At 43.3% G+C, this 10,631-nt stretch overlaps 1 protein-coding gene across 1 annotated transcript; it reads left to right on the forward strand.

Annotated features, from left to right (window-relative positions):
* On the forward strand, positions 1 to 9,668 carry SET (SET nuclear proto-oncogene). The gene is made up of 8 exons (XM_084219836.1): positions 1 to 336; positions 1,499 to 1,556; positions 2,518 to 2,660; positions 3,250 to 3,353; positions 3,531 to 3,644; positions 4,924 to 5,094; positions 5,190 to 5,336; positions 6,241 to 9,668. Exons 1-8 carry the CDS (start codon positions 264 to 266, stop codon positions 6,262 to 6,264), a joined length of 834 nt encoding a protein of 277 aa, XP_084075962.1. The 5' UTR covers positions 1 to 263; the 3' UTR covers positions 6,265 to 9,668.
* Positions 9,669 to 10,631: the final 963 nt, after the last annotated feature.

Below are 10,631 nucleotides of genomic sequence, written 5' to 3' on the forward strand. Positions count from 1 at the left end.
CCTCGCCAGCAGCAGAGGAGGAGGTGGCGGTGGCGGCTCTGGGCGAGGGAGCGCGAGGGGAGTGAGAGGCGCTGTTGCCGCCCCGGTATCCGGCAGGACCGCGCGGAGGAGGCGGGAGCGCCCCGGCGGCGGAGGGACCTGAGTGGCGGCGGGAGCAGCAGCAGCAGCAGCAGGAGGAGTCAGTGCCCGGCCCCCCCCCCCCGCGCAGCCCCGTTGCAGCCCCCCCCCCTCCCTCCCGCCCTCCGCGCTCCGCAGCCACCAACATGTCGGCGCCGGCGGCCAAAGTCAGTAAGAAGGAGCTGAACTCCAACCACGATGGGGCCGACGAGACCTCAGGTGAGGCCGCGCCGGGGGCGGGACGGGAATGGCGGCAGCCGGCGCGGCCTCCGCCTCGCGCCGACCGCCATTTTCCCCCGCCGCACGGGCCGCGGCCGCGCCGGGGGCGGGCGGAGCGCGGGCCCGGCCGGGCGGATGTGCAGGCCCGGCGGCGGCGGGAGGAGGCCATGTTAGCGCCCTTTTGTCTGCGCTGCCGGCCCGGCTTCCCTCCCCGCGGGGCCGGGCGGGGGGCGCTGCGGCTCGGCGGAGCAGCGGGACCCCCCCGCCGCCCCTCCCGGAGCAGCATCCGCGGAGCCTCATTGTGCTCCGCCGCCGCCGCCATGATGCGCCGCCGCCTCCCGCGCCGGCCGCGGCCGCGTGGTGCTGCCGGGCCGCGCGGGGATGGAGCGGCGGAGACACGCGGTGCTGGGGCCGCCCGCGCCGGCCCCACGTGCGATCTCGGCTTTTAAAGGTCGGGGTTGCCCCCGGCCGCAGCGCCTTCCCCACGTGCGTCCCCCGCGCCGGGAGAGGCAGAGCTGTCCCCCAGCGCCGGCCGGGCCGTGCGGGACGCGCACCGGGCGCTGCTCCGCTCCCGCCGCTTCCCGCTGTCGCTCATTCATCTCCCGCGCGGTGGGTAAACAGCGCTCCGTAACCCCGGCCTCGGCCAAACTTTGTCCAGGGGAAGTGCCCTTTAGAAAATACCTGCCAAACGGCGGCTTTCGCGTCTCTTTTATTTGTAACTGTATTTTTGAATGTTCTTTACGGTTTTTGGAAGGTGGCGTGTGCCCAGATAGGCTATTTCTATTGATATTCCAGCACTCTGTAAATTACTTTACGTTTCTCCAGATGTGTTGGTCGTAGCAAATGTGGCTTATAACTTTTTAATTGAAATATTATTGGCGTATAATTTACGTTGGCTTGTAAAAGAGTGTAGCGGGATGTGAGCTGTGGTTTCTAAGGGTGAACTCAGTTTCAGGGCTGTTTTATCAAACTTTGCTGCACTTCAGCTGCAGCACGCCCTGTAAAGCTGGTGCTTTGAGGCCTTGTAACTCTTGTGACATTTAATAGAAATACCTGAGAACTTCTACAGTAAGTCACTAGAGAATTTCTCAAAGAGAAACCCCAGGTGATTTGTCAGGCTTGTGAATGAAGGGGTATTGACACATTTTCATCTGTTTTTCAGAAAAAGAGCAACAGGAAGCAATTGAACACATTGATGAAGTACAGAATGAAATAGACAGGTAAACATTATCTAACTTTTTAAATGTTTTAGCAGAAATTGAAATGTAGCTGACAGAAGTGAAAGTGTTTAGTATAAAGTGAGCACTCAGTAGTGCTCACTGTCTTTGAACTCCACTAAGATATACCTGTGTTCTGACTTGATTAGAGACATTAAAATAACAAAGAAGTGTCCTGGTTTCTTGCTTAATTGTGTATAATTAAAGAGGTAGAACTTGAGTTTAAAATTTTTAATTAATTGTGGTATTTTTGATAATAGAAATGTATTTTGCCCTGGCTTCTCAAGTTAATGTGTAAGCTGTTTGGCTGAAGTATTTCCCTGTTAGCAAGCAGAACCAAACACTTGGCTGAAAAGTCAGCTTTAATTATACATTTTTATTATAATATTCATGTGCTTGTGCAATAATACACAGAAAATGTCTCTGAGGTGTTAATTTTGTATGCCAAAGCTCTTGGGGCTGTGGGTTCTGTGTCAGTCCCTGCCTGCATGTTCTCTCCATGCCCAGTGTCCTACAGGGACTGCAGGTGTCTGTTGGGGCTGTGAATGTGTGAAGCTGTTGCAGTGTGAGGACTTTGCCTTTTCACTACAACAGCTCAGTTTTAAGTCTTCAGATTTTACTTGAACAGGGTGCAGAATTTCTTTGCTGTAGCTTCCTTGCCTGCCTAAAAGTTTTAGGGGGCAGGTGATAGGGCTGTGTTACCCTTCTGCAGGTTTTATGCAGGCAAAATGTTCAAGAGGTAAAACACTGCTTTGTGTTTAGAAGGTTCCATTCAGACCAGTGAGATTGCTTCTGGCAGAGTGTTTTTATAACAGTTGTTACAGCTCTGAGCTTCTGGGGTTTTTGGGACACTTCATCTGCAGAATATGGCAGACTGGTCTTATCAAACTTTTAGTTAACTGCTCTGATGTGTCCTTAAATCCTAGTTCTCTCTCTTTGGTTAACACGGCTCTTTCTATTACAGACTGAATGAACAAGCCAGTGAGGAAATTTTGAAAGTAGAACAGAAATACAACAAACTCCGCCAACCATTCTTCCAGAAGAGGTCAGAATTGATCGCCAAAATCCCGAATTTCTGGGTAACAACATTTGTCAACCACCCACAAGGTACATTCTTAGCAGCCCTCTTTTTTTACCCTGTAAATTCAGTGTTTGCTTGTTTGTTATGTGAGTGCCTTAAAGCTCCAAGGGTCTTGTGGAGTTGTTATTAAGCATACAAAACACTTCCTTTCTGTCCTAGATTTAATTTTTGAAGCTTTTTATTTCTTGCAGTTGTTGGCCAAAGGAACATCTTGTTTATTAAAATATTTCTTTCTGCATTTTAATTTGCAAATTTCCCACTTTATTCAGTTCATTGGGAACTTAGAGCAAAAAAAGCAAAGAAAAAAATTGTTCTATGTTGTTTGGGCATTTTTTACTGGGAAGTGAGCTCCTTGGGACTCCTGACAATAAACTTTCTACAAAACAAGTTTGTGCACTGCTTAGATTGGGCAAACTACATGTATGAAAATCTGTTTCAGAGGGAAGGGTGGGTATGTGTGGGTAGGCTGTTGGCTGGTAGCTTGAAAAAAAAGAACCATGAGGAGTTGGCTTGGACAGATGTGTTGCTTTTTAGATCTTCCTGGCTATCAGTTTGCTGTGTTTTGCCTGCCTGTTTCATGACTTTGTTAACGGGGCATTCCTCTTTCTCTCTCAGTATCTGCACTGCTGGGAGAAGAAGATGAGGAAGCACTGCATTACTTGACCAGAGTTGAGGTGACAGAATTTGAAGACATCAAATCAGGTTACAGAATAGATTTTGTAAGTACTTTAAATGGTTCATTCACTTATGATTTTGTGGTCATTTTGTCATTGTAGTTGCGTGGTGGGTTGTAGTTTATAACTTAAATCTCTACAGTTACCTATTTAGTGCCAGGTTTGACTTGTTATGTGTGTTTCCATTCTGTGGGTTCTAACCCTTTGCTTTCCACTCTACAGTATTTTGATGAGAATCCCTACTTTGAAAATAAAGTTCTCTCCAAAGAGTTTCACCTCAATGAAAGTGGAGACCCATCTTCAAAATCAACTGAGATCAAATGGAAATCTGGAAAGGTATGTGTTGGATCTGGGAGAGCACAAGTGTAACCAAGTAAAAACATTGCCAAGTGTATTAGCTTGTCTCTTCCTTGGCCTGGATCTGGACTGTGTTGTGTTGTTTACTTAACATAACTATTAAATGAAGAATTTCAAGGACACCAGGTTTGGGGGGATCAGATAGCAGTGTGGGATCTTGTTTTATATTTTCCTCTGTTTCTTCAACTTCATTTCCAGATGCCACATCTTTTGTAGAATTTTCAGCCATAATAATGTGGGCATAACTGTCACCCAGGCAGTGTTAAGAATCATTCATTTACTGCAGTTTGTGTCTGTAGAAGTTCTTCAGTGTTATCCTGAAGATTTTGAACTGACTTTTTAAAAGTAGAGCTGAGGCTTGCAGTTAAATTGCAGCTTGTTTTGTCACTCTCAGACCAAGGATAAAATAATTTTCGTATTGAGAACTAGAACATTTCCTCTTGTACCAGAAGTCACGTTCCTGTACAGACCAGTTGTGTGATCTTTACAATACTGCACAAAATCAGTGTGAATTCTGCTTTGTTCTTAAGCAGTGTAAACCTATAAATGTTGTTATTCTGTTAGGAGAAAAAAACACTGGGAGTGTGGTGTAACATAGGGTCAAAGAAGTAATTTGTTTAATTTCGGACTTAACAAAAAGATTGTTGCAAACTTACTACATTTCTTTTCTAGGGTGAGGTGATAGATACAGACCTTACATGTATTCTTGTGACCCTGTGTTTTAGCAGTTTGTGTGGAGGTTTTTGCACTTATTACAGGGAGTGGCCTGAAGACTTCAGAATGGGAAATTGTAGGCAAAAAGGCCTGGGCAGGTCTTTATATCCAAATGCTAAAAGAGCTTAGAGGTGTGGAGACTTTCTTAAATTGGGTGTATGTAGTAGTTGCTGCAATTACAACTACTCTGAGTGGCATTTAGCCATTGCGAGACCTTGTAAGTTCAGTGTGTCATTAAACACTTGTCATACTTGTGTTCCCCTGAAATAGGGAAATCAAATGTGAGATTATGTGAATTTTCAGTGTTCTAGTGGAGGCCATTGAAAGAAACAAGTGGGTTTACTGTTCTCTCATGTTTATGAGAAATGCAGTATCTTCTGTCAGTTGTTTGGGCTTCAGATGTGTTTTACAGATTTACCCTCTAAGAGGGAGGGGAAAGTAACTTCTTAGGGTTGTTTAGACAAGTGCATTTTTTATATGGTGGTTATAGGAAGATAATGCCATAGAAAGATGACTTTAGGGAACTTATTACCTTTCTTTTCAGGACCTGACAAAACGTTCAAGCCAGACACAGAACAAAGCCAGTAGGAAGAGGCAGCATGAAGAGCCAGAAAGCTTCTTCACCTGGTTCACTGACCACTCTGATGCAGGGGCTGATGAGCTAGGAGAAGTCATCAAGGATGACATCTGGCCAAATCCCCTACAGTACTACTTGGTAGGTACAGTCCTGAGCAGGGCATCTGTACCCACAGCAGCTCTGGGAAAGAGTGAATTTGATCACTGTATTGATGTTGCAAATGTATCTTTAAGGTTCCTGATATGGATGATGAAGAAGGGGAGGGAGAGGAGGATGACGATGATGATGAAGAGGAGGAAGGATTAGAGGATATTGATGAAGAAGGAGATGAAGATGAGGGGGAGGAGGATGAAGATGATGATGAGGGAGAGGAAGGAGAGGTGAGTAATCTTGCCCTTCATGCCATTCGTGTGGTGTTTGAGAGGGATCTTGTAAGAATACCAATTGTGGCAAAGGTGAACTGGCTCTTTTCTGCACCCCAAGGTGTGAGAACTGTGACTGCATTAACTTGAGTGGTTTCAGGTAGCAATAAGTATGTTTGTGTATATGAGAGACAGTGGAAGTACATAGTTTCAGTAAATTTGTAAGGGAAGTGCTCTAGGAGAACTAGGATATTAGTGTGACAAAATTCTTACTTCATGACTGAGTATTCTAGCAATGCTTTACGTATAAATGGCTTTTATTGATGCATCCAGTCATCCTTCCCACTTGTTGGTTTATTTCTGCTTATGGCCAGCCTAGCTAAGACTTTCTGTTGGGTTCAGGAATTTAAACTTTGCTTTAGTAGTAAGTGGGATTTCAGGTTCAGCATCCAGGGTGTTGGGAAGTTAGTTTAGAATGTCTTTGTTTCTTGAAAGGGGGTGTGGTGTGCCTGACTTTCCAGCAGCACAAACCACGGGCAGTGAGAGGAAGGCTGTGCTGGGCTCTGTTCTATAACCTAGAATTTGGCATGTGAAAAGTGAAGCATTTTGTTTTTTGCAGTTTTAAATGAGGGGGGAAAGATGACCCCTTCATTTTCCACATGTTAAACTCATATCAGTGTTTGTAGTGACTCTAAGTCACTGTTTCTCAAACCTCTGATGTGTTTTCCTTGGGACACCCAGGGAGTGAGTGATTTCTGTGTGGTCAGTAGTTGGGCACCCAGGGCAAGTGTTACCATCCTTTAGTGAGGGAAGAAATGATCAGAGAGCACCATCAGTAGCACTGTAAAAAGTTCTGGTCACTGCATTTGCTATCTGAAGTTTAGTGATTAGATTTATTTAATTCTTGCTTATCTTTCAACAGGAGGATGAAGGAGAAGATGACTAATTGAACACTGATGGATTCCAAACCCCCTTTTTACCTTTTTAATTTTTCTCCAGTCCCTGGGAGCAAGTTGCTGTCTTTTTTTTCTTGTGCTCAGTCGCCTTGTTCTCTTGAGGTCTCTTTTTCTCTCCTCTACACCATGGTTCACGATTTCTTTTGGGGAAATATCTTGAGCAGAATACAGTGGAAAAGAATCTACCAGTTTCTGTTTCAAGTTCATTTTTATCCCTTTCTGTCTCAAAACAAAAACTGTTTATGAATTCAACACACCATGTTCTGTGGGAAAAAAGAAAACCTTCTGCTCCCTTCACTCTGCTGGAAGCTGAAGAGTGCTAGGCCCCTGTGTAGTAGTGCATAGAATCTAGCTTTTTTCCTTCTTTCTCTGTATATTGGGCTCAGAGATTACACTGTGTCTCTATGTGAATATGGACAGTTAGCATTTACCAACATGTATCTGTCTACTTTCTCTTGTTTAAAAAAAAAGAAAAAAACGACAAAAAAATAAAAATAAAAATGGGGTTATAGAAGGTCAGCCGGGGTGGGTTTCAGAAGTTTGGGTGGGTTAAGTGGGCATTTTGACAACATGGCTTCTTCTCCTTTGGCATGTTTAATTGTGATGTTTAACAAACATCCTTGCAGTTTAAGATGACACTTTTAAAATAAAATCTTCTCCTAATGATGACTTTGAGCCCTGCCACTTGATGGAGAATCAGCAGAACCTGTAGGATCTTATTTGGAATTGACATTCTCTATTGTAATTTTGTTCTTGTTTATTTTTAAAATTTTTTTGTTTTGGTTTTTTTTGGTGTTTTTTTCCTTTTTTTTCTTTTTGGTTTTTTTTTTTTTTGTTTTTTTTTTGTTTCACTGGAAAGGAAAGAAAGATGCTCAGTTTTAAACGTTAAAGTGTACAAGTTGCTTTGTTACAATAAAACTAAATGTGTACACAAAGGGACTGGTTGGTCTTCACTGAAAGAAACAGCTTTTATATCCTGTTTAGAACTTGCTGTAGTTTCTTGGCATTTTTGGGGGCATTTTGTCAGTATTTCTGTAGTGCAGTGCAGCCTTGTGGTTGTGTGGACTGAACCAGTTCATGTAGTTCCCACTATTTCAGTACCTGTAAAGTGTTTCCTGTGGTACTTCCTACTGCACACTGACTCTTGAGTTCCCTGTAGGGTCATGTGCTGTGTGTGAAGACACAGGTTTATATTCATGTTTTGCAAAAAGGAAAGTCACTTGATTTGTAGAATTTTTAGTAATTTGCTGTACTGTTATCTCCAGTACATCAGTTTGCATGAAAATACCATGCAAGCTCAGGATAAAAAGACCAAGGGGTGGTTTTATAAGTCTTTTCACTTGAAAGCAAATCTTAATTGCAAGCTAATTCGGGGGCTATTTCGAAGAGCAAGATTGTTAGTAAAGTTCATGTATAAAAAGTTGCTACTTCACTGCTTTTTTTTCCTTGGTAGCAGCATGTATATGTGCTTTAGATACACTGTACTCTCATTTTAAGAGACTGCATTTGAGAAACTTGTAACAATTTCACAAAAGAGGGTGTTGGAACTGGTATTCCACAAAATGTAATGGAAGTTGTTTTAACATGCTTTGCTTTTGAAATATTTAAGAAAAAATGTTCTATCAGCTCATCTGAAATTCAAACAGCTCTTTGGATGTGTAGAAAAGACTGTCTTCTGGGAAGACTTGTTATATTCTCTGATTCCTTTTCCTCACAGAATTTGCTGTAGTCAAATTTAGCTTTTTTTGATGCTTAAGAATACACTTGGCAGAACAAGATCAATGTCTGGTTGAGACGTGCACAAATAACGTGTGAGGGAAAACATTCTGTAAGTGTGTGGTCCAGCTTGGATTCAATCCAGTTATCAGAAACAATGCAACGTCCAGTCTCATGTGATCAATGCAAAAATAAGACAACCATGTACTTTATTCCATCTCAACAAAAGCTTCTGCCCTCATCCTGCTTTGCAGAGCCAAGTACAACGTTGATCAGTAATGGTTTCTTACCATCTAGAGAGAGAAGGAACAAAACCCATGAAATCCTATAAATTTTAGTGTTTTTTAATTTGATTCCTTTTTGTTGTAAGATTGAAAATAGCTTCCTGTTGTGGTAGAGGGTCGATGTGCTGTTTCTTGCCATGATGCCTCATTACTTAATTTTTGTGTAGTCCTAATTGTAGTTCCTCAAGGAAAATAATCCTTTGCTAGTTTTGAATGCTTCAGGAAAAATATTGTGCCATTGTTGTTCCATCCCTGTTGGTTACTAGCAGAAAACTTAACAAAACTGTTTTGAAAGTAATCAAAGCTTCAGGCTCTGTAAAGTCAAATACCAGGAACAAGAAATGAGAAGTCTGGATAATTAAATGCTACTTAAGAGATTTTTCTTGCGCATTCTTTAGGATTTTACAGGGTGCCAAAATACTCTTGCTACTGTACTGATAATACTGAATTTGCTGTGAAACTTGAGGGTTTACTCCTGGCAATGGCTAAAGAGTAAACTGACATGGTAAAAGAATAAACCATATTAGTTAAGTGTTATTTTATTTTTTTTCCTAGCGTGGAAATGATTAGGGATTAACACATTTCTCTGCAATGCTCAAGAAATACTACAGCTGGCCATTGTCTGCTCTGACTGTTCACTTAATGTCTAATTTGGCTGAATATATGTAATGGGTGTCCATTTTTTACTGGATTTATTTTATATGTGTATAAAGAGCTTTTTAAAAGACATCTACCTTGGATAATAATGGGAGATTCATTCTTATTAAATATCATTAATTCCCCATTGCTTGAGTTCCTCACATACAGTTAATCCCACCATGTGAAATTTGTCACAGGTGGTAAATGACTTCAGGTTTTTTGGCTTGAATTTCCAGGGCTAGAACATAGAGTTGGCAGCAATTTAATAAAGCTGCTGTGCTGGGGCTATATGGCCTAACTATCTCAAAGGTTATTTTTAAGTTCAATTGCTATAAAATGGAATCTTTTGTCTGTAATTTCTCGTGCCAAAGGAAACAAATACAGCTGAGTGTGTAAATACAGTCAGGAAGGTTTGGGGTTTTTAAAGAGATTATCTGTGTACTTATTCATACTTGTCAACATAGTTTCTGTCCCTGTAAACAAGCATTATCTGAATCGATTTCTCAGTCATTTATGATACTCACTTGAATCTGTAAGCTCTTTGTACCACACTAAACCAGGTGCATAAGGATAGTTCTTTGTTTATTGGATACTGTTCCTGAATTTTGAAGCCATGTTGTTTTTTGTTTTGGTTTGGTTTTTTTGTTTTTTAAAGAGAATGAAATCAATGAAATAATTTCTCTGCTGTACCTTCAAGCTATCCTTCTGTTTGAAGGAATTAAAATACATTTAACTGTTACTTGATGTTACCATTTTCTAAGAGTCTTTTTCAAAAAGAATCAGTTTTTTAGTCCCAAACTCAGCACAATCTTTCACGGGTGATGTGGACAGTACTTGCTTTTCCTTTATGGAGAAGAGTGAGGGGAGGTCGCAAGGGACGGGTACACGACACTTGCATCCTGTGGGAAACAGATTTATGCTTAATGTCCTTCCTCCCTCTCCTAGATTAAAAATTGAAACTTTTAAAGACTTTTTCTTGATCATCACCTTTTCTGCGTGCACTCTCGGGTATAATGGAGGACAGGGACTGCCGGCTCAAGGTCGGGACGCACATTAGCCCCCACCCTGCTCTGGGAACCCCCAAAGAGTCCACACAGCTCCTGGGCAGGACCTGCGCCGGGATCATCCCCGGCACCAGGGCATGGTGCCCTGCGGGATCCTGGAGGGGCATGTCGTGTTCCCAGTTGTGACATTTACCTTCCCGTGGGACAGGCGGCTGCCGAATGGGCAGGAACTGCTGATCCCACGTAGCGGCCCCCTCTCTTCGCAGGATTTGAGGGACACAGCTGAACCCTGCCTGGGGAAGGGGGCTGGGATACTGGGTAGCCAGGCACACTGCCTTGGGGTCATGGGGGAGCTGAGAGCCAGCCCTTACCCTCCAGCCTGGGGAACTCCAGCTCCCCAGCACCCCTGAACTGCCCCCTGCCCTTCCTCTGCCTCCCCTGGAGCGTCTGAGACCTGAAGGAAAGAGGGGGAAGCCACTGTAGGAACCCTGAGTGCGTGCTGGGCGAAGGACCCAGCCCAGAGCCCCCCAAGCATGTCCCCAGTGACAGCCTTGATCCCAACTGCTGGGACGGATCTGCTGGAGGTGTGGAAACATCCCTGCTCCTCTGGAACTCAGTCTACACTTGCTAGTTTGATTTTCCCCTTTCCAGTATTTCCACTGAATGAACAGTCAAATTAAGATAATTGCTTAAACACTAAACAGAGCCTGGACC

The sequence above is a fragment of the Fringilla coelebs genome (assembly GCF_963513975.1).
Source record: "Fringilla coelebs genome assembly, chromosome: 21".
In the NCBI taxonomy this organism is placed as follows: Eukaryota; Metazoa; Chordata; class Aves; order Passeriformes; family Fringillidae; genus Fringilla; species Fringilla coelebs.

Bases quoted from the DNA above. Each gene is read 5' to 3' on its own strand.
- SET (XM_084219836.1), top strand. From the start codon at position 264: ATGTCGGCGCCGGCGGCCAAAGTCAGTAAGAAGGAGCTGAACTCCAAC. The intron at 2,661-3,249 runs GTACATTCTTAG...TTTCTCTCTCAG, and splicing joins ATTTGTCAACCACCCACAAG to TATCTGCACTGCTGGGAGAA. The intron at 3,645-4,923 runs GTATGTGTTGGA...CTTTCTTTTCAG, and splicing joins TCAAATGGAAATCTGGAAAG to GACCTGACAAAACGTTCAAG.